This window comes from Centruroides vittatus, unplaced genomic scaffold, assembly GCF_030686945.1.
Source record: "Centruroides vittatus isolate TY-2023 unplaced genomic scaffold, ASM3068694v2 contig_1213, whole genome shotgun sequence".
NCBI classification, from domain to species: domain Eukaryota; kingdom Metazoa; phylum Arthropoda; class Arachnida; order Scorpiones; family Buthidae; genus Centruroides; species Centruroides vittatus.
The window spans coordinates 2074038-2098603 of record NW_027120776.1 but is presented as its reverse complement, the minus strand read 5'-3'; the positions used below and the strand labels follow the sequence as shown (position 1 = coordinate 2098603).

Genomic DNA, 24566 nt, shown 5'->3' with positions numbered 1-24566 from the left:
TATAAGTCAAAAACAAATACTGTAAATAAAACAAAACAAGGTTATACAGTACGTAACATTACATACTGCATTATAAATTATACAGAAAAAAGGAGAGAATATATAGCACACTTCCAGAGTGGGGTTACTACAAAGTGCAAGCTGCTTGAATTCAAATTCTAACAGTTTTTGCACTGCTGTTTCACTCGCATTTGCCATTGTACGTGCAAAATATATGTCGAAACGTAGTAAGTCGAGGAACGTGTGTATATGTATCACAAAGCCTTTTCTATCAGACCGTGAGAAATCAAATAAATGTTTGCACTGTATCACTTTGTAAATTCATTTTTATAATATATCTAATTAAACTTCAGTATTGCAGCTTAAAATTAGCACCATCCTCATAAAGTATCAATGATACTTGTGAGAACAGATCTGTTCCATAAATATTAGAGAATCCTTCAATATCTGAGAATTTCTAAATGTACAATATTGCATTGCAAATGATGACATGATCATTAGTTCATGTGACTTTTAAATCTTGTATATAATGTAGACCTCACTTTATTGTTTGTGGCACTTCAGTTTAATGTTAATTGCAGAGAATGATGGCGCGAAATCAGTTTGATCGTAATTTCTATCAGCTTAGGTCTGTTTTTTTTCTGTTAGATTTAATTATTTTTCTTGTTAGGGGCTGTCCATAAATGATGTCCACACTGGAAGAGAAGAGGTTACAACCATTCGGGGAAGGGGTTGAGTTTCGGTGGGCTTTAGCGAGCTTCAGACACTCAGTGGTTTTTTGGGATAAGTAACTCAATGAAGAACCTGGAATTTTTGAGAGTTTTTATCTCTGAGAAGAAGCAAAGACATGCAGAACATCTTTAAATATCAAGGGAAAGATTTGGAAAGATTATCCTGTCTTCACATAGAAACCATTAAGTTAATCGTAATACTAATTACGAAGTTGTTAATATCGCAGAAATGACCGAGTTTTCGATCTGTGTTTATTAACATTTTTATACACAGCCTTTTTTTAACATTCTTTATAAAAGATTCATTTTGATGTGAATTATTTTTGGCATCATTTTCAGCTTTTGTTATATTATAAAATCGTTTTTTTTCAATTGAGTATAAAATGAAGCCAAAATTTTCTTTTTGTAGAAGTTGGAGATGCAGTTGATTCATCTTCGGAAGACAACTGTTTTAAATACATTAACCGAATGAATGTGTGTCTTTTTAATTTAAGTTGGCACAAACTCAAATGTTTAAGAATGGAAGAATATTTTTGGATTACTCTTAATTTAACTGTGTTGTTTATTTTCTGAGACATACGAAATTAAATTTGGAATCTTGAACAGTCGGTTGCGAAAATGTTCAAATTCCAAGATGCTTCTGTCAAACATAAATGAATTGTGTTAGTTGTTGACGACAGTTTATTTCAATTTGTCAGCCGGTAGTTAATTTTTTCTGTCTTTAACAATTGGCGGAAATGTTTTAGATTTTGTTTCTATTCTGATTTGTGTCAGTAATGACAATTGTTTCGTGTAACTGCACACAGAAAAAATAAATTTTGCAACGATTACAATAGTAAATAATAGCGAATTTGTAAATCCTAAGTGCTAATTTTCACTTTATCAACGTTCTCTCTAAACTGTGCAGCTGCTGTTTCCTCTCACTATTCTGAATTAATGATGTTTGAGTGCCACTTGGGTTGCCTGGAAGACGTACGAGCTTCTTGGCTTAAAAGGAACATTGGCCATGGTTTCTGGGTGATTGCAAGCAACATCAAGTTTGTTGAAGTAAAACAAAAACTTAAATGAGCAATTATTTATTGTGACATTATCACAAAGCAGGCTGCAATTTTTAATTTATTTAATTTAAAATATATTCCTATGGTGCTCCTTAGTCTATTATAACTCACAGTATCTGCTAATTTCACTAAACGTCTTCCTCACTCGCATCTAACTTCAATGTGTCTTTCCATATACCTTCAATATTCTGCATTGTTGCAATTCACAGCATTGTTTTGTATGCCCATAACAAATATAAATAACTGGTTTGTAATCATTAAAATCTCCTCTTAATAATTTTCTGGAATTAATTTTCTATTATAGTTTTAAACTTAATTCTTTTCTACAGTAATAAAAATATAACTTACATTGTTGAATATAGAATACTTTCTAGTAGTTCGCAAATAATCTGATATATAATGAAAAGAATTCTATATATTGCTATCAAATGCATGCTGTTACCAAATAAAAACATATCCCATTTGTGCAGAGTCAGTCATTTAAATGTTTGGGATGGCCTAAATTAAGCCGAAAATGTTTGACGTTAAATTTATTTCTTGGCAAACTAAAGATAGCAATATGTTTTTTGATTGATTAATTAATTTATTGTACAGTAATACCTTATGGTTATTGCCATTTTCGGTTTTTGTTGATTTTTTTTCTGCAAAAAATTTGCCTTGGATTTCGTCGGCGTGCCCACGTTGTGGAATCAAAGGGCGACACATTTTCCTGCTCACATTGTTTCTCGTTGTGTGAGCGTTATTACCCTGTGCCTCTAGCCAAACAATTCCATAGCTTTCCTTTCCTTTTGCTCCATCATAGGACCAAAGAAAGTTTCCAGAGCCAGCAGCCCTTTGAAGAAGAAGGCCACGAACACGATCAAGTTGAAGAAGGACATCATTGAAAAATATGAGGGCGACATTAAGATTGCTGAAATCGGCCACTTCTATATTTCATTTTATATTAATTTCTTATTGTTTTTAGTATTAAACACTAAATTTATTCTCTATAAAATGTGTTTTTGGTATGTATTTTGGAGTGTCTAGAACAAATTAATTGGATTTACATTAATTCATATGGAAATAATTGCCTCGGTTTTCGCCTGTTTTAGATTTCACCGATTGTTTTCAGACGGATTATCGATGAAAACCAAGGTATCACTGTATTTATCTCGGACTGTTATTCTGTATGATCAAGCAAAATGTTTATTTGTAAGAAGTATAGAAATGATAGAGACATGAGCCAGCCATACTTGTTATTGCTTTTTACATATCAGGATAAACTCTAAAATCTTACTTGTAGAATAACACAGGATGGTAATTAAGTTTAAAATACTAAAAATTAAAGATGCAATCTGTTGGAACAGGAATCACCAATTTTTCAATTTCAAAGTTCCAGAATACATTTCTGACAACTGACCTTTCTGTGTAGGCTAGTTGACGATCGAGTAGCCTATACAGAAAGGTCAGAGCATGATGTGTATATCAGCTGTGTGGCAGTATAGGAAACCATGTATATTTTGTTGGTCTGTGTGTGTAATTTGAGGATGTTACTATGTCATTTACTTGCTTATTTTTATCGATTTACTGTATGTATGTGTACAATTAAGTTACGAAGCATATTTTAATGAGGACCTATTTATTTCTTTCAGAGTGTTAAAACTATTAGCATATTTGATCTGGCATTGTTATACGAGTCTCAAGTTTTAATGAAGAAAAGCTCGGTTCAAGAAATTTAAGTAAGTGGTTATTATATTATTTTATGTAATGTGTGTTTAATTTCTGATAGATGAATGAGTTTTAGTATTTATTGCAGAAAAGTAGATTATATACAAAGTAGAGTCTCTGTAATCCAACATGTATCGGAGTGACAAGTGTCAGATTATCAGATTACTGGGTTTTTGTATGTATGTGCATATTCTATAGTAAAAAAATCCTCAATTAATACAATTAATTAATCTGTGAACCATTGTGACTGTTTTGCCGACCACACGTGCAACAAACAATTAGCAACTGATAGTATACACACAGTACATCAGTCTCACTCTATCGCATACATTGGCAACTGGTAGCATGAAAATTTCATGTGCACCATCCTGTGGAGTGTTGTATTATTGGACATATCAGACACAAGTGAGACTAGAGACTCTACTGTATTATGAAACAAATAGAATTAGATTTGATGAGAGGCAAATATGTAGAATTATTAGCACCTACATTAAAACTTACATTATACTTGATTTGTTCAAATAAATATTCAAAAATCTCTTCAAAATCCAGAAAGAAAAGTTTATTTAACAAATATTTTTAGTTTTCTAAAAGCTGTTTTCATCTCTCATTAACGTATAATGATCTAAACAAGTAGTTCTCAAAGTTATTAATTTACAAACCACATAAATTAAATCACAAATGAATTATTGATATCCTAAACTCTGTATTATCTTAGATAATGATAGGTTGTATGCCAAAATATTTTGTCTATTCTGTAAGAGATATAAAGTGATGCATGAAATGTTCTTTTCTCCAGTTAAAAAGCATTAAAGTGTATTTTGGAATATCACTATGTCAGTCTGTGGACCCCAGACCATACTTTGAGAATCACTGATGTAAACTAAAGTATCACATCCAAACAAAGCCGCAAACAAATTTAATCTAGAAATATTTTAATAAATATGTTAATTATTATTTGAGAAGTATGCGATATATACCAATCAATAGAGTAACTATCAAGTTTTATCTCTTATCTGTATTCAAACGTGTTGTCTACTACTATTAGGAAGTGCCATAAATGAAAATGGCAACTCAGCAATAGAATGCATTTTATGTTCTGCAGTTCTCAGTCAGAATCACTCATTGTCGTACATGAGAAATCTGCAGGATCTGTAGAATTGAGGCTGCTGTGGGAGAAGTAACAATGGATATGCTGTAGCGAGTGTAGGAAGAATTTGAGTATCTGTTGGATGTGCATGAGGTGCACACATTGAGAAATTGTAATGGGCAAATGTGATACTTGAATAGTTTCCCAGTGTTTTAATCTATATTACAACATTCTTGGATGATAATTAACACAATTAGAATAATTTAAAATGGTAGCATCTTTTTTGGAAGATTGTGTAGAATAAGTCAAAAATTATCTAACACGGACTTGACCAATTTGAATGAACTTTTGCATATTAATAGAAGTAATAAAGTGGCGTGTTGTGATGAAGTCTGTATTTTAAAATTTGATCTAGAATGGGAGATATTGTGAGTCAAAAGTCATCCCCATGTTAAGTCAATTGGAAAATTTTGCATTGTAAAAACATAAACAAATGAGTGTGCCCTACATATTATACCTTGCAAGGTTTATTATGGCAAGAGGTGCGAAATTAGTGACTCATCACTTTAATTTAGTGCCCCTAATGATTTAATGAGTTTGCAAGCCATCACTACACTTCAGTCAGGGATGAAGTTCTCCTAGTTTATTATTAATGAGTCTGTTTTTATTGAATTTTATTATGGATAATCATTTAATTTATTATTCTGATATTTTAATTTGTCTATAAGTTTTTACTGTTTAAGATATTTTAATAAATAAAATTTTATTTACAGATTAGTCTGCTTTTTCGAATTGCATCGCTTGTAAAATGAGCAATAGAAATCATTCCATTGATACCATAGAAAGCAGTAATTCAGGAAATAGAAACAGCATTACTTTAGATACTGCAGATTTGCTTCCAGGAGATGTAAATATTCAGTCGCCCAACAGGACTTCCTTTTCACCTCAAACGTGGTTATTCCAAAGTTTAAGTGGTATTCGTAGCAGTCAAAGTAACGAGAACAGTGTAAATAATGGAGAAAATAGTCGAAAATTAGGAACATTTTCTGGAGTATTCGCACCAGTATGTCTTTCGATGTTTAGTGCCCTTCTGTTTCTTCGGATAGGTAATTTATTAAATTTATTAAAAAATTAATTTGTTTTGTTAGCCATAATTGTCTCTTGTTTATTTTAAAATAATTAGTATATAATCTTTCTTATAATTAATGTAATAATATATCAAACTTACGTATTGTTTATATAATGAATAAATGTTTAAAGTTTATTATATAAACATACACATACATTTAAAGGTTAAAAACATCCAAATACTGCAAAAAATTTATAAAAATTATTTTGATTCCCTTACCAATTTTTTTTTTAAATTATAAAAGTGAAGAATAAACAGTTTTAGTAGCATTGTTTAACTCTAGATGAGTTTTAATGTCCCTAATGATAAGTCAATTAGTTTTGTTTATACAAATATGAGGACTGCTTTTCACATGTTAGTCACCTTCAAGCAAGAGTTGAATATTACTTTGACAGCTGTTTCATTAACCGAATAGAAATGACCTCTCATAATAACTTTTATTAATGCAATAAATGATCTTGTTTTTCATTGCCTCAAGTTTAATTTGACTGCCAGATGAATGAGAAAGTTAAGACTTTAATCTACTGCTCTGAGACCTGGAATCGAATCCAGGTGAACGACCTCCCGGAAATTTTCGATCGGTCTCATTCGTCAGACCCCGTCCTCGTCATCCAGCTTAACCTATGATGGGTAGGATTTAAAAAGGCCCTTTTAGTACCTCCATTTAATGCCTTAAAACAAGATCATAATCTCATTTTAAAGCATTTATTCAAAGATATATAATATAATACTTAACAGATGGTAATTCTCTTGCTATCAATTAGTTTTCCGAAAGGAAGTTTCCCTTTTTATTTGTAAAAATTGGACAAATCGGAGTTGAAAGATCAATTTTAAGAATAGGATAAGTTTTTAATTTCATAATTCGTCCAGTGTATGCTCTCTGCAAATAAGGAGTAATTTTATTTAATTGTTTTATAACTTTTATATAGAATAAGAATAACTTGATTTAAACACCACAACAGTTTTTTTTCTAATTTAAAATATGCTAATTTTAACTTTAAGATTAATTAAACATTTTTAATATTTCATTTCGAAATGTTTTGAATTTTCATGTAATAGTAAATAATTTATTTGTATTAGATTTATAATTCAGAATTATGTATTTAATGTAGGTTTTGTTGTTGGCTTTGATGGCTTGTTGTTAATGATTGCTCAGCTTTTGCTCGCATATATTATTCTTGTTGCAACTGTCTTATCAATTTGTGCAATATCTACAAACGGAGCTGTTGAAGGAGGTGGTGCGTATTGTATCCTTTATGCTATATAATGAAACCGTGATCTTAATATCATATTCACTCGAATCTAAGCTGCATTAATTTTCACATTCTCACCCACAAATTTTTTTGAAAAATGGACAGCTCTTAAGACAAATATTTATTGTAAACAAAGTAAGTTATATACTATTGTTTTCTATAGTATCAAAGTCAGAAAGCTTTTTACTTGACACGTTAATCTCTTCTGAATCGATACTTTTAGTCACTTTTTTTAGTTTTATTAAAATATTCTAATCAAAATTGTATTCAATGTTCACACCTCTTCACATGCAATTATACTCAATGCTGTTTAAAGCATTGAAAACGCAACATTTCTCGAGAACATGCGGCACAACTTTTCCTGGAATTTTCATCTAAGTACTTATGACATTACCGTAATAGACTACGAGTTTGAGCTAAGTTACCCTCTTAAATACTTTTTATTGAATAATAAAATCATTAAAACGACACAATGGAATTAGTGACAGAAAAATAAGACTAATGACTCATCACAATAGACCTGACATCACTTTCATTGACAAATGTAATAATATTATGTAGACATTTCCATTCAACACTCATAACATGAGAAATGCTCACACTGAATAAAATCAACAAGTACACTCCATCTCCCAAGAAATAAGGCATCTGTGAAGGATGCATAGGGCAGTGATTCTCAATCCGTGGTCCGCCGAACACGGGTGCTCCGTGAAGCCACTTCAAGTGTTCCGCAAAAAAAACAAATATACAATTAAAAATTGTTGCAAAAGAAAAATCAATACAATGTAACATAATTTTTGTATGGGAATGTAATTAGCAAATGCCAATGTTGTCATCTACTAGATCGAGTGCGCTTGATTTCAAAAAGGTTTGCCACCCCTGCTTTAAAGCTGATGTATTGTAAGTGTTCTACAGAAAACAATGTGAAAGTTTAGTGTTCCCGACTTCAAAAAGATTGAGAACCACTGACATAGGGTATTGTTCTCTCCTCCGCTAATGTCATGTCACATACACTATACAAGTCTAGAAATGTTAAATCCAAATAAAAAACATATACATGTCACTACAGAAAGCTGCAATATTGAACAAATATCACGTTGTTAAGAAGTTTCTATATGTTGACACACATACTTGACTTTATTCCAACATAGCACTCTGCACCAGTGTCAGCTGAGCATGACATTTGCAACATAATAATAATAATAAACAAGATATCACTTTATGACAATTGAGATTTTTGAAAATTTTCATCCCATTATGCTAATTTAAGTCACATTTTTAAAATAGAATATTAAGAGTCTTTTATTTATTAGTACGTCTTTTTATTAGTGAAAATATCTTTTATTTACAGATGTGTGCCTCTTAAATTAATGATGCACTGCACATGGTGGGGATTCCATAAGATTATAGTGCAACTGATTAAATTTATAGCTTCCTATACCTTTTCTATGCTCACGTATGTTGAGATGTAACACATGATTAGTAATATTTATATATGTAGCCATAAACATCCTCAAATGGAGCAAATGGGGTATAATTGTAAAAGTGATTTAGATGTGGAACCGCATACCCTTGACCATGGGACACTTTGATGCAATATTGTATTCTATAATGTATAGTACTGTGAAAAAAACCCAAAACATTAATTTTCTGCAGACACCCATGCATATATGAGTAGTGGAATGTACCAAATAGGTTTGTCTTGACTCTAGTCTTAATAATGCCATTAAGAAGCTCACACTATTAATATTATTATTAATTTTTTGTTTTTATCACTTCAGGTGTACGCACACTAACATTCAGATTTCTGAGATAATTAATAATGTATGGTTCTAAAAAATTAATTTTTATAAGTATAAATATTGTATCTTTACTTCAATCAATATTTATATTTGTTTTTATATCAGTTGTTTCTCTTATAAAATTAGTTATGATTAGTAGAGCCTTAGGTCCTGAATTTGGAGGAAGTATTGGAACATTATTTTTTCTGGCAAATGTATTTTCGAGTGCACTTTACGTCACCGGATGTATTGAAGGATTTGTAGATGATTTCGGACCATCAGGTAAATATTAACATATAAAATACCTACATAAAATGAAATTTTATCTATTGATGATATGAAATATATAATCAAATTTATAATATTTATTAAAAATTAATATATTTTTAAGTAAAACGGTAATGGAGGTGGTTCTCTATGGTCTTTTGACTTTACATACACAACTTTAAATAAATAAATAATAATTTTGTAGAAACTTACATCATCTGAATATAAACTACTAGTGAGGTTGAGGCCGAAGTTTTAAGCGCAAAACGTGTACGCCAGACGTTCAGCACCGCTTTCCTGTAAGCCTATAAGTTTGACAATGGTGTTTGGAAAGTCGGTGAAATGATGCTTGCCATTTCAAACATCATTGTCAAACTTATAGGCTTACAGGAAAGCGGCGCTGAATGTCGGACGTACACATTTTCATGTTTAAAACTTCGGCCTCAACCTCGCTACTTTCATACAGAAAACTAATCTGAATTAATGTTGTGATGAAATAAGACCAGATTAATTACAGTACACTCTTGTTAATCTGGTGTTTAATAATGAGGCATCTCAGTTATCTGGCATATCCATCAGTCTGATTGCTTGTTGCATCCATTTCCATGAAAATGTTACTTGTGTCACACATCTTGTTTTCCTGTTTTCTCAGATTTGATTTGATTTGATGTTGAAGATAAGAAGGGCTATCCGTTATAACACAGACTTAACCCTGTAGGAAACGGAAAAAAGAAATTAGGTAGAAGAGGAAACACGGAGATAGGAAAGTGTGAAAAGAAGCTACCGGGGGCCACGGGACAAATGAGAACATTATGTACAGCGTTGCCGAGCATGCTACGGGGCACTTCCTCGTCCACATATCGGTTTTGCAGTCTTAACTCTTAACGAATACAATTAGTAAGTGCGAATACAATGAGATAAAGTGTATATCAGTATACAGGAGGACTTATCCTGTTCATAAAGCTTTTCTGATTAATACCAGTATTCAATAATCACATGGAAATTAATGGTTGGAAGCAGGATACAGTTTAAATTATATGGAAGTCGGGAGAGCTTATCCCGATCGCAATGTAAAGCGTTAACAATGAATATGTACAAATTGACAGTTACAAAGCAAATAACAGCAGTGTCAGTTTATATACAAAGCAGAGTAAAAGCACCCTTGCACAATTGTGGAAGACACTGGTAAAACAGTTTAAATAGTCTAAGTATAGGAGGACTTGTCTTTTCACACTTGTTGGTTCCCTTGGGTACTTCGGTTGGCGTTAAGTTGCTCGCTTGTAGGTGGGGCAAGTGCTCTGCTGTCTTTGATGAATGTTGTCAAGGCTTTCAGTAGATTGGTGTCTGCGAAGAATCGTTGATCTCCAGGTGGCCAATTGTAGCCTTCTTGTAGACAAGTCCCGATGAGTTTCAGTCTTTGTTCGCTGTACTTGGAACAGTCGTAAATCAAGTGGTTTACATTGTCCTTTTCGTGTATGTCTATTTCACAATAATCCGAATCTGTTTTGTTGAAACGTTTTAAATAAGTGTTAAATGCCCCATGTCCAGTAAGGCATTGCGTAAGCTCGTAGCTTGGTTGGAAAGTCTTGATTTTTTGACGTCCCTCAATCGAAGGGATGAAGCTATAGCATTGCCTCCCGGTGTTTGAGCTGTCCCAGTCTCGTTGCCACAGTATTCTAATTTCTTCTTTAATATATTGCTGAACATAGCTGATCGGGTATTTTGTATAGGTGACTATAGTATTGGTTCTTGCCCTCTTCGCCAATCTGTCTGCAAGCTCGTTGCCCTCATGTCCGCTGTGGCCTGGTATCCAATTGAAAGATATATTTGTTTGTTGGTCGATCTCATTTGCTAGGGCTATTAGGTCTGAGGCGAGGGCAGAGCTGTTCTTCCCATTTTCAAGCATGTAAAGAGTGGCCTTACTATCCATGAAGACAGTTAGATTTCTCGTTTCCAGTTGTAGTTGTTTTACATATGAGATGGCCCTATATATTCCCCATAACTCTGCCTAGGTTATGGTGCATTCATTTGCCAATATTAGGCTTGCTTGATAGATTGTCCCTTTTTTGTTCCTAATAATCAGTCCTGAGCCCACGCCCTGCTCATCCCTTGAACCGTCCGTATATATTATAATTTGTTATGCTTTCCTGTGGTTATTGGTATTGTCATAATCCAGGACGACTTCATATTGGCTTATCCTTCTTGGATCAATTGGTTGGTTACTGTCTTTTTGTTTGATGTCGATTTAGAGATGTTCTTTTAATTTGTTTTCTCAGATTTCATTTCAGTGTTCTGTATTGCATATCAACATGCCATATTATTTGTTTGCCTGTCTTTAAAATGAGTTGGTAGTGAAGGGCAATGGGTCACATCATTTCTTCCACTTTCTGCATTCTGGCACTCATACTTCTCTAAGCAAAGAATGGCTGGATTAGCAAGCATCTAGTGTATTGGACAAGAACTTGGCTGGTTAATTTTGTAGATATTGCGTAATTTGGACTAAACGTTATGCTGTTATCATGTATTATATTTAATAATTATATAAATTTTTAAAAATTTAAGTAATCTAAACTGTCCTGAAAGAAAAAGTTAATGTAAGAGGATGGCATAATGCCAATCTTTAGTCCAAATTATGTAATGTCTATGTTATTCATTAGCCAAGTTTTAGCCTGATAGTTAATGTGGCCTTATCATTTGTAAATTATTTTAAATACAAAGAAATATAAAAAATAAAATTAGATGAAATTAGATAATTATTAAATCAAAAATGTCAGTTGTTTTATAACGTAGATTTTATAAACCTACATTGACCTCACTCACTGATATGAAATATTTGAGTAGGAAGAGGCTTATTATGGAGAAATAATAGTATAATTGAAAGGAATACATTATTTAAGTTGCCAGAAAAACCTGAAATTTAAAGGAATATAATACTGTGTGCACCACAAGGTGTAAAACTTATCCTCACCACCTCAGACACTGTTATGTCTAAGCAGGTGAATCATTTAAGTTCTAACTGCATATTTTTAAGGGTGTTTATTTTTTATTAATTTGCTTCACAGTATTTTAAATTACAACATTTTTTTTTTATCTTACTATTGCTTGTTCTTCAATAAACTTACTTATTACTTACATGGAAGGTTAGGCAACTTGGAAATTCAGAAAAGTCATTTAATACATATAATATCAATTAGTGTTCTCACCAAGCTGTTTATAGGTAGAATGGACCAGTTAATGCTCCCATTCACAACCAAGGATCAGGAATTAGAAGTTAACCAATAGGCATTTGCGTACTAAAAGCAAAGTGAATGATGATTGGTTTATTTATGACTCTTGATCTTTGGTTTGCACGAACCTCGTCTGAATTCGTTTACATTCAGATGATGTAATTGTGTAATAATCTTATGAGGTCATTATTAGTTTTTTTACTTTAAAAATTAAATAAAATTATTATTTATCGAAGTTTTAATACTGTATGTAAATGTACAATTTAAAAATTTTTTTTCTTTCAGGAAGTATAACTTCATACTTTCCATCAAAATTTTGGTGGCGTTTTCTGTATGGATCATTCCTTAATTTTTTTAATCTAATCGTGTGTCTTATTGGTGCTTCGATGTTTGCGCGAACCTCGTTAATAATTTTTTTTGTTGTTATTGCAAGTGCTTTATCTGTATTTATTAGTTTTTTGGCACAAAAATCTTTTTCTGTTAATTTGCCAGAAGAAAATACTTATATTAGACAATACCATATTTCAAATGCCAGCTATACTGGATTCAGTTGGGAGACATTCAAGGAAAATTTGTGGAGTAAGTACATTTAAATTAATTTGTATAATGTTTAGCTCTTATGTATAATTTAATAACTTTTAAAACAACAGAACTAAACTTTATAGTTACCAAGTCATTATCTGCAAGAATTTGGTAATTATAAAGTTTTGGCTTAGTTATTTTTATGTACTGTATGTATGCACATGCACACATCCCACACACACTCATATTCACACATATCCATTGTCATTCCTCTCACAGCAGTCAGAATTCTCTGGTTCCTGCAGATAACTCATGTTGTATGATGGTGGATGATTGACTCTGAGCTGCAGAACACAAAATGCCTTCTCTATTGTTGAGTTTTCATTTTTGTTTATGACACTTCTCAGAGGTAGTAGAACAACAAGATGTTTGAATGCAGATGAGATGGCACTTGGACATGTACAGTACACCAAACAATAGTGTAAATCTCTGATAATTAATATAATTACAGTAATTTAAAATGGTAGCATTCATTTTGGAAGACCTGCTTATATATGTATCACGTTAAGGTGAAAGTTAATTTGGCTTACAGCCATTGTGGGTCAGAGTGTCAAATTGTCTCTAGTGCATGGCTATTGACTCATATGGTTCTCTCTCTCAAATTAATTGAAATAAAGTCAAATATTATAAATTTAATTAAAAAATTATTAAACTTAGCACAAGATGGCAGCCTAATCATCTACCTTTAGACCAAATTGCTTTGAGCCAGAAATTAATCTTGCAGCTTATGATTTAGTAGTTATTAAATTATACTTTAAGTTTGGGAACAAAATTTGAAATGTAAACGGAGGAAAGTAGAGATGTTTGCATATAGCAATGACTAAAAGAAAGAAAACTTTTCTTGTTTTGTTGAACAAATACCCAATTACTGTAATTGTTTCACAGAAAAGCATTCACACTGAAGAATTACAACCATCAACGATATCAAACAAATGGCTCTTCGATGCCGTTTGTTTGATATCGGGCATCAACGATGTTCGATATTGTTGATGCCTGAGGATGTCTATTACGCATAGACGAAAACATTCAATTATGGAGGATATTTACGTCTATGTGAAATTAATTGATTATTTATTCGAATTACAACCAATCAGAGAATAGGAATTGCAACATTATTCTTTATTTATAAATAAATTGTTTTAACTTTTTAAAATGTATAATTATTTCAATCATACATTGTCTTAGTTTATTATACTTGCTTGTTTCTCACATCAAGAATAATCTAATATCAAAAGAATGGATTCTTATGGACTGTTTTTTGGCTAGACATAAATATAGAAACTATATAATTTTGATTAAAGGTAGGTGATTTTTAACATCCTACCTTTAGTTAAAATTAATTAGCCTGATAGTTCAATCAATGCTAACTTGCTTATAATTAAACTTTTAATTTGTGTATATATATATATATATATATATTTTTTTTCCTACCTTGAGTACAATGAGGGCCTTTGTTCTATAGCTGTCATAAATTTGGCCAGGCCTACAATTGCTAATTGCTAATAGAAACATCATACTTCTCACCGGAATCAATATGTCCAACATTTAGTCCCCAAATCAATAACCTCCTGATGACCATTACATTGTAACCAGTGTTTTAATGTTTTCAGTGTTTGAAAGGGAGAAAATTGTGTATTTGGAAGAGAAATGTGTTATCATCAAAGCTTATTTCCATAGACAACTTTTGCAATTGTACAAATATTACAGATGTGTCCAAAAACTTAAGGACAGACAACATTTGTACATGAATAGTGAGAATGGTAGACAAATGCTGACAAATATGGCAAGAACTATATCACTCGATGTGCAACACATGGTAATACACAACAACTTGTAGGATTTTATAAATCAAAGCAATAAAAATAAATCTCTGGTGAAAAAGATAAGTTAGTTTAAAGTTACATAATGGATTTAGCAGGGAATGGATAGAAAGTACTTACCAGTACTCAGGCAGAGAGACCCGTCGGTATGAAATATGTCCGTCACAAACTGCAATGAAGTACTCACAATGCTGCAGTAGGCACGTCACCAAGACGTTTTCTAGCTATCACTGCAAACAATTGTGTTTGTCTTTAAGTTTTGGACATGTGTATAAATTTTATAAAATGCTACGTCTTACAAAAGAAAATCTGTTTAAACGTTAATTTTTAACTTTAATTTCTTAACTATTTGATATGAATTTATTAAATTTCTGTAAATGTAAAACAATTGTCATTATTGTCTAATTCGTTGGAAATCTTCTGCAATTAATTTTTGTAAACTTGAGTAAATTATTTAAAATTTAAATATTATGATGATTTTTTAAAAACGAAATATTAATTTGTTTTCTTTCAGGTAATTATACAATAGATTATACAACAGACCAACCTACTAATTTTGCAACAGTATTTGCAGTGTTGTTCAGTGGCGTGACTGGAATTATGGCAGGAGCAAATATGTCAGGTGAGAATGTGTGCAATAACTCTGTTCGGAATCAGGTGTATAAATTTATTCTTTCACACTCATATACATTAAGCATTAAATTTAGTTTCACGACATTCGTGTAATTTAAATAAACCAACATCTACAAACTCGACGTACGTACATAATATGCCAACAACTACCGGATTATATTGGGCTATTATATCGTGATTATTTGGTATAATCTGGTGGTTGTTTGTTAGCATATTATGTGTAATTTAACTCGGTTGAAGACTTTGAGTACATGCCTTGTATGTTGTGTTTCAGGAAAAGATACTGGCTATAATAGTTTGTTTTACATTGAGTTTTAAACTCTTCTGTCATTTCACAGTTTTTTCAGAGCTCGCTTTGATAATGATTTTATTGATAATTTATATTATTTGAACAATAATTGGCTATATTTTTTATTTGTCAATTACAGGTATTTTACTACATAATAAATTTGCATTAAAGATTATCTATTTACAATTTCTTGCACATTTTTTACATTGTATTTACTTGAATCTAATGCACATTTTTTGCTTTTGGTTGATTTTGTCTCAAAAATTATAGCGTATGCAGAATTGATGATACGTTTGCTATAATTTTGTGTGTAAAATTAGGAAGTAAAGCAGCCGCAAAATCAATATGCTGCAAATTGTAAAAATCCCTGCCTGTTACCCGTCTCATTGCAGAAGTAACAGCAGTATCCTAATAAAAAATGTGAACATTTGTTAATTATTGTAAATTTAGTCCTGGTGACAGTTGTTAGGAAAGCGTACTGCTTTCTTGCAGAAGCATACAAAAATTTACAGTGAACAGACTATAGGCTCGAGTACAAACTTGAAAACTGTTTACTGCTCTGCCACATGCTATCATTTCTACAATCTAATATTCTCTTCTCACATTCAGTTTATCATTCAACTTTCTGACTTTTGTGCCTTCTGTTTGCTATAGTTTATTATTTTCCTAATTTTCATACACCATTATATTTTATTCCTTGAAAATTTTTAATAACTACAATTATTTACTTTCTTTCAGGAGATCTTTCGAAACCAGGGAAATCTATTCCTCAAGGGACTCTAGCAGCAGTTGTATTTACTTTTTTCACTTATCTTATATTAGCTGTTCTGACTTCTGCCACTTGTTCGGGGTAAGTAAATTTATTTATTTTAATAAATTTGTTTATTAAAGTAAATAAATTTTAATAAATGCTAGGTGCATGTAAACGTCTTTAAATTAAATATTAATAGCGAAGTATAAACAAACAGAATAGAAAAAGAACACACAAATTATAACATTTTTAGATTAAAAAGGGACAAAAAAGATTTATTTAAGACCAGAAAACAGACAATTCTAATAAATGAAAATTACAATATGGAAAAGATAAAATTCAAACTCTTGCAGTTCCTTTGAAATTCATAAAAATTTTGAACTGACAGCTAGAAATGCAACAGTGGGTGAAGGAAAAGTCAGAAAAATGTAATAAAAATTTTAATTTAATAATTATCTCAATTAACTTAGCCTCAAAGGAGCATAAATAATTGAGTAATCTGGATTACTTATGCTCCGTTACAGTTTGATAAGCCTCATATCTCTACCGTCTAATAAGATAATTACTAAATTAACGTTTGAGGCAAGAAGCTTACAACTATTCTAAAAATTTTAATTGTTTTCATAGCCACTGTTGTCAGTCTGCAACGTATTTTCATATATTAAGCCTAAGTCCTCCAGTTGGTCAGTAACATAGTTTCTGCAGGAGAAAACATTTTATTGTTGTCATATGAGTCATTCAGGCACCACCTATTTAACTTCTCCACTTGATTTGAAATGACAAGAGTAAGACTTTGAACAGAATACAATTATACCTTGGTACTTGGTATCTGAATGTTTTATATCCAAATTCTTGCTACAATGAATGAAATTCTTTAGTATCCGTCATGATATCCATATTGAATAATCCTGGTATTACAAATTTCCTCAAAGTACATTTGTATAAAATATAAAAGTAATGAATTCAGGAACGACTCTGTTCCAAAATCTTGTCTGCTTTTGGTAGTATTGTATGCATTTTATATAATGGATTTTCAAATCTTATCTCTGAGATTTTATAATAATAATATCTTATGAGCTTAATCTTAATTGTTTGTTACAGTGAGCATTTTGTTCTATTCTTATACAGTAATATTTTAATATAATGTTTAATAATGTTTTTTATTTATTTCTACTGCATTTCTTTTATAACTTCCAATGGTTAGTACTATACAAATTTATTTGTTGCATTACTGCTTATGGATATATTTTAATGACTTCAATAAGCATCTTACATTGTAAGGTTTAACATCATATTGATAAAACCATGGATTGATGGATAAATATGTTTTTGCAATGTTTTAGTGTCATTTAGGAAAATCGGTTGGGTTATTCAGATGGAATTAGATTTTTTCCCCTTAAGAAATAATAGAAATGATTTCCCAGTTTTCAAATTGTTTTCAGGACTGTTAGATTCGGATAAGATAGGGCATACTTGGATGACATTGAGGGTAAGAAATGTATCGTGTGGCCGAGTACAAGTTGACTGTGAAAAGGAAAATATCAGAAAAGTAACATGTTGACTGGGCGATCCAGAAATCTTTTGGCATAGCAGTCATTTGCATTGTTATGTGTGAATAAACTTGTATTAATAATAAATACATGTGTGAGATAAGCAGGGGACCAAGGGTTAAATGCAAGTTAAATGCAAATTATACAAAGGGAAGCTTTTAGTTACGTCTAATCCCGTTTCTGGGGAGAGAGAGTTCACGGAGTGCTAACAAACAATACCTCTATGCAAGAATGGACGGTATACCCCGAAGTATGGCAGACGCCGACGGTATGGAAGAATCTGCAGCCGTTGAATGTCTTCTCCAACGAGATCCAAGTCCTTTGCATGGAGATTGACTGGCACAAGTACAGAAATAACTTCCGTGTGCAGACGTGCGCTGAACTTCTGGTAGCTTGCACTTTTATAGCATCAGTGTGGGAAAGCGATCCGTTGTTGACAATGACTTGCAATTCTTGACAATTAAGTGTCAACTTTCCCACCTGACTGTTGATAGTTGGAGGAGACCTCTGCTGGATACTCCACCAGGAGTTTTTCTAAGGGGAGTGTTTAAACAATTTCAAACAACAAAAAAAAGGGAAGTTTCCTTTCATTTAAAAATTTCCCTGTAAAATCCGTGGTCTCACACATGCATGCACAAACAAAAACCTCATTTTATATTGAAGGAAAAAATCCACTTTGCCACTGCATAAAAAAAAAATAAAGAAAATTTTACATTCTTGGTAAATGGCTGCTATGTCAAATGATCTCGGGACCACCTGGTTTATGAACTACATAGTTTTGTTTAATCTTTAATTTAATCTTTATTAATAATGTAAAGTATAACAATATAATTAACAGTTATTTTTTTTCTTATAATAATTAATCTTTATTTATAGTCTTCTTCTAAGAAATAACTATCTTTATATGCAATACATTGATCTTTGTCCTAAACTAATTGCCGTCGGTGTTTTTGCCGCAACGTTGTCTGCTTCCTTGAGCAATCTTATTGGCTCTTCCCGTGTTCTTGAAGCTTTAGCCAAAGATGAATTATTTGGTAAGTTAATGTACAATTAGAAAATTAGTACTAAAAAATTAAATATTATCTTGAATTATTTATTAGTTTTAACAGTGTAGTGAATAATTATCAATGAATCATTGCATTTTTTAATTGAATAATGAAAATTTCCAAATTTTATAAATGAAAACCACTAAAAACACAATCATTTTTATCATTTTAAAATTTCATTTGTATTTTTCAAAACCGACAGGTGCCAGAACATTGTACAGTATAAATTATAATAAAATAAGTGTTTGACAATGTTATGAAAGCTTAAGATTTATCTTGAATCTAAGCAAGTGCTTTCATTTAAAATTAAATTTTCTTCTTTTGGATTTAAAGGAGATACAAATAAAAATTGAATATATCTAAGAACATACATTTTTAAATTTATGTATGCTTGAAAAAGCCTGTTTTAGATGAAAGTACTTACTTGGAGTAAGAAGGCTTAAATTATTATAATTTGCATTTGATTTTAAAAGTAAATATTTCAATGAAACTATTAGATGATATATTTGTCAGCCTAATTGGAGCAATTGAACCTAATTTGAAATCTTAATCGGAAACTATTCAAAGCAAACTATTTACGGCTCATAATAATAAACAGCTAGGACAATGTAAAAAATTCACAAAAAGTAACTTCAGACTGTAAAACAAAAATACGATATTTTAGAGTTTATGAAGCAACATTATTAATATAAACTCACAACTAACCTTTTTGAATCTCTCTTACAAATTTTCTGTTTGTACACCACCGATTAATTAACATTCATTTTTATGTGAGCTTTTATCTCGGACGATACCCTGTATTTCCATACCATTATTTAAATTAATAGTATTATTTTCATGTATAATTGCTACGTGTTCCTTAAATTTATGCAAATACACGTTCTTTTTTTTATAGAGGATTTTAACTTTGTTTTCTTGAAAAATAAATGATTGTTTTTCTGTTTTGAGTATCCTTGGTGTAGGTTCTTGATCTCTGATAAAAAGGCAGATCAGGAGAAAAAATGAAATCAACAATTTTAGATTTTTAGTTTTATTGTTTTTAAAGCTTATTTTTAAGCTAAAACCAACAAAAATTTTAATCTAGACCTTAACTTGTACCCCTTAGAGTAGCAATCTGATGTTTTTACTTCCTTGTCGTCGATTAATAGCGAGGTTGAGGCTGAAGTTTTAAACGCAAAACGTGTACGTCAGACGTTCGGTGCCACTTTCCTGTAAGCCTAGAAGTTTGACAATGGCATTTGGAATGTTGAGCATGATTCCACTGACTTTCCAAATGCCATTGTCGAACTTCTAGGCTTACGGGAAAGCAGCGCTCAACGTCCGACGTACACATTTTCACGTTTAAAACTTCAGCCTCAACCTCGCTAATGTGTGATTATTATTTTGGTTTTTAAGCATAGATTTTGAAGACTTATCTATAAATATTTAATGAAATGTGTAAGAATTTTAACAGAACAACTGACTTTGAATTTTAACTTAAGTAATTTTTTTTTTTTTTTAGGTATTATTTTAAGACCAGTAGCAAAATATTCCTATCACGGAAATCCAATACTTGGAGTTATTATTTCTTGGTTTCTTGTTCAGGTAACTATTTAATGTATTTCAAAGAAGAATTAAAAAAAATAATTTTCAACAAATAAAGATAAGAGTAATTATTTTCTTAAAAATTTAGTAAGCTTTAAAGTTAAGTTCCTATATTGATGAAAATTGCAACAATGTGCAATACACTTTCTACTCATATGCTACTACTGGAGCCTAAAGTCTTCTTGAATTCTATGCTTATGTTGATCCAATAATAGCATACAAACAAAATGCTGTTAAAAATTTATAAATTTATCTATATTGAACAATAAAGTACATTTGATAGACACCAGGCTTTGCTTTACATTTGTCTTATTCTGCTGTTTAGGTGCCAAAATGCATATAGGTATCTAAACAGCAGAATAAGACAGATGTAAAGTAAAGCCCGGTGTCTATTGAGTGATCCTTATTGTGCAATACAGATAAACATAGATAAAAGACATGGTTACAAATTGGAAAAAAATTTATAAATATTCAGCATTTCAGGAACTTATTTTTAAAGTTTACTAAAGTTTTTTTAAATAAAAATTCAAAATAAAAATATATATTATATATGTATATATTAATATATCAGTATCGTTTTCTTAATTAAAATTTTATTAATACAGCTGATATTATTTATTGGATCGTTAAATATGATTGCTCAGATTACATCGGTGTTCTTTTTGCTATCTTACTTTGCCACAAATTTAGCATGTTTAGCTTTGGATTTAGCATCTGCTCCTAATTTCAGGTTAGTAGAGAATATTGCTTTGTGTATTAATACTTTTAAATTTATCTAAAAAAGATGTTTGGTTTTTTTCAGACCCTCATTTAAATATTTCTCTTGGCATACAACAGTAATTGGTTTACTCGGCTGTCTTGTAATGATGTTCTTTATTAGTCCCCTGTTTGGTTCAGTTGCTGTATTGCTATGTTTAATCTTGGTCATTGTGCTACATCTCAGAGGTCCTACTGTTCAGTGGGGCTCTATTAGTCAAGCATTGATTTTTCATCAGGTAAGATTTAAAGTTTTAAGTATAGAAATATTTTGGGCAATTGAACAAAATGTTACTTGTGAGGTGTAAACACCAGCAAGAAATTTCAAATGTTATCCTTTAAGTCTGTAGTAAATAAATGTTCGAGACTTTAAATGTAGCGTGGAATTAGAAAGCATGGCTGGCTCAAGTTGTTTGTAAGTAATTTTTTCATTTGATTATCTGGTATATTAATAAATGTATGAGATGGAGATATTGAAGTAATTCATATCAGCTTTAATGTTAGGATTTTTTTCATGTTAATCAGTTTTGATATACCGCTAAGAATAATATCTATTACCAAATATACAGGGTCTTTCAAAATGAATGCTTTCATTTTAAATCATTGTAATTATGTTCAATATCTGAGAAGTACATGACATAAACCAATTGATAGAATAATTGTCCATGTTTCATCTCCCATTTGCATTTAAACATCTCTTGTCTACTACCTCTAGGAAGTGCCATAAATGAAAATGGCAACTCTGCAACAGAGAAGGTGTTTTTGTGTTTTGCAGTTAGCAAAGTTAGAATCACTCATCATTGCAGAAGCTGCACAATTGTACAGTTTCTATTGCCATGGGTGCTTTTGGGAGTGACAATGGATATGCTGTATCAAGCATTAGAAGAATTTGATTACTGGTTGCATGTGTGCCACATGACACAAGATGATGCAGGCATTGAGAAATTGTAATGGGCAAATGTGAAATTTGGACAGTTTTCCAATCTTTTAATGTACATTACAATGTTCTCAAGTAATAATTTACATAATTACAATAATTTAAAATGGTATGATTAATTTTGGAAGACACTTTTTGAATAAGAATTAGGAATAAATTACATTAAAACACAAATCTCACAGAAATAATAATAATATGCTGATTAAAAGTATGATATATTGTTTTCTATAAGAACATTTTATAAAATATCTGAGAGAATAGTTGGATAGTTTTCTGTGTAATAGAGATTACTCTACAGAAAACTATTTTAATAATAATGCTGAGAATATAGAAAAAGATTTATAAGAAAAGAAACTGAAAATTTGAAAAATCTGAGTCAAAGAATGTGTGTCAATTTTTTCAACAAATTTTCTTATAAATTAGTATAATAAGAATGATGCTATACTCTTATGCTTGTTTAGAATTACCAAGGTTAGATCCAGATTCATTTATTGCACCTCACCTAATTTCCAGAATAACTCACACAGACTTGTAAGTTTAGTTCATAATTTTTGCATTCCATGGCACTTCTTCTTATGCCTTTATCAGACTAAAACCATAAAATTAAATAAAGGAATTTTACTTAATTAACAAGTAATACAATTATTTATGAGTTTAAGATCTTACATCTTTCACTGCGATATAATATACCAGATGATCATAAAGTACCCCTATTTGATGCTTTCTAGAGAGAGATGTCCAAATGCAACTAAATCTTATATGGTGACATTTCAGAACATGTGGAAGACGATTCTGTAAAAAATGTTTAGCATAAAATCTCATCACTCTGGCACTTTTGGATTTGCAAGAGATGAAAAAGCAATATCCCTTGCATAAGCACACATGCTGCAGGCAGGTTCTGAGTATACATATGGTATCACAGCAGTTGTATATATCTTATGGTACCATGTAGAAGGTATTGAGAAAGTTGCTGTAATATTATCTGTATGAGATCAACTACAGCAACTAGTGGTCGCTCGCCATCAATAGAGAGACCCGACTAATCTTTGCATTGACTTTATTAGAATGGAAGTAGATGTGCCATGGCCACAGAAGATCCTGCAGAGTGGCATCACTAAGGTTTCTGTACAGCATGAGAGCTACTACTGGCAACTAAAGTTTGTTGCCTGCAGCATCAATAATGCTTAGTGGTTAGATCTTTAGATACTAATTTTATTCTATGGAAATGCTGTTCTATGTCCTGAAATATTACTATATCAGATGGATCACTAAGGTTTCTGTACAGCATGAGAGTCTTGTGCAAATAAAATGTTTGTTGCCTGCAGCACCAAAAATGCTTTAGTGGTTAGTTTTAGTACTAATTTTTTTCTATGGAAATGTCTTTTCTATGTCCTGAAATATTACTATATCAGATTTGGTTATATTTGGATGTTAAGTGACTTCCTAGTTAGCATAGAATAGGAGTGATCTGACTTTGCCATTGCTCTAGTAAACTTTAACAATCTACCAGATATTTTTAAATCTATATTAAGAGAAAATGGCATTGTGTAGTTTCTGCTATTATGCAATCTTTCCAGATTGCATCACTACACCAATTACCTTTGAAGTACACACCCATTGGTTGATCATCCCTTATGTGTCAATTAATGGTCTTGTAAACAAATAAAATTTACATTACAGGTCCGCAAATATCTTCTACTTCTGGATAGCCGAAAAGATCACGTCAAGTTCTGGCGTCCGCAGTTCCTTCTTTTGGTTGCAAACCCTCGTTCCTGTATTCCCCTTATTTCATTCGCTAATGATTTAAAGAAAAGTGGATTGTACATTATAGGACATGTGAAGATTGGTAATATCTCAGATCATGAAACTGATCCAGTTGCTGAAGAATATCCTTTGTGGTTATCACTTCTAGATAAATTAAAGGTCAGTTATCATTATAAGCATTCATTATATTTATTACATTTCTTTTAAAAGTATACTTCATTGATTAATGAAATAAACTGTTATCACACTTGAACAGGGGTCCAAAACTGATGCTTCAGGCCACATTAGGTTAAATTGTTTTTAAATGGACCACAGTATTGTAGTTAAAATATATTTTAGATAGAGTTAGATAACCCAATAAATAGGATTTAACAATTTGGAGGGCTTATCACACCAAGGCCGACAGAAAGAAGACCAGATCTTTTACAAAAAAGTTAGTCTTTAATAATCACATTTCAAATTTAGATAAGGATGCATTTCGGGTACAAGGACCCCTCATCAGCTTACAAACACATGGCACCAACATAATAATTATAACACTAATAGTTAACCAATACAAAAGGAATATCTAATATATACAGTGCACTACAGTACAATACTATATACAGTGC

At 31.3% G+C, this 24566-nt stretch overlaps 1 protein-coding gene across 1 annotated transcript in view; it reads left to right on the top strand.

The window, feature by feature from the left end:
* Positions 1-24566, top strand: part of LOC136986503 (solute carrier family 12 member 9) — a 33464-nt gene that overhangs the window by 6331 nt on the left and 2567 nt on the right. Inside the window, exons 2-13 of the mRNA XM_067284059.1 lie at positions 3421-3514; positions 5365-5692; positions 6828-6962; positions 8897-9031; positions 12529-12822; positions 15160-15267; positions 16306-16417; positions 18745-18902; positions 20416-20498; positions 21104-21228; positions 21301-21493; positions 23872-24114. Of these exons, the coding sequence (XP_067140160.1) occupies positions 5395-5692; positions 6828-6962; positions 8897-9031; positions 12529-12822; positions 15160-15267; positions 16306-16417; positions 18745-18902; positions 20416-20498; positions 21104-21228; positions 21301-21493; positions 23872-24114 (1884 nt within the window). The 5' untranslated portion in view covers positions 3421-3514; positions 5365-5394. The remainder of the gene's footprint in view (positions 1-3420; positions 3515-5364; positions 5693-6827; positions 6963-8896; positions 9032-12528; positions 12823-15159; positions 15268-16305; positions 16418-18744; positions 18903-20415; positions 20499-21103; positions 21229-21300; positions 21494-23871; positions 24115-24566) is intronic.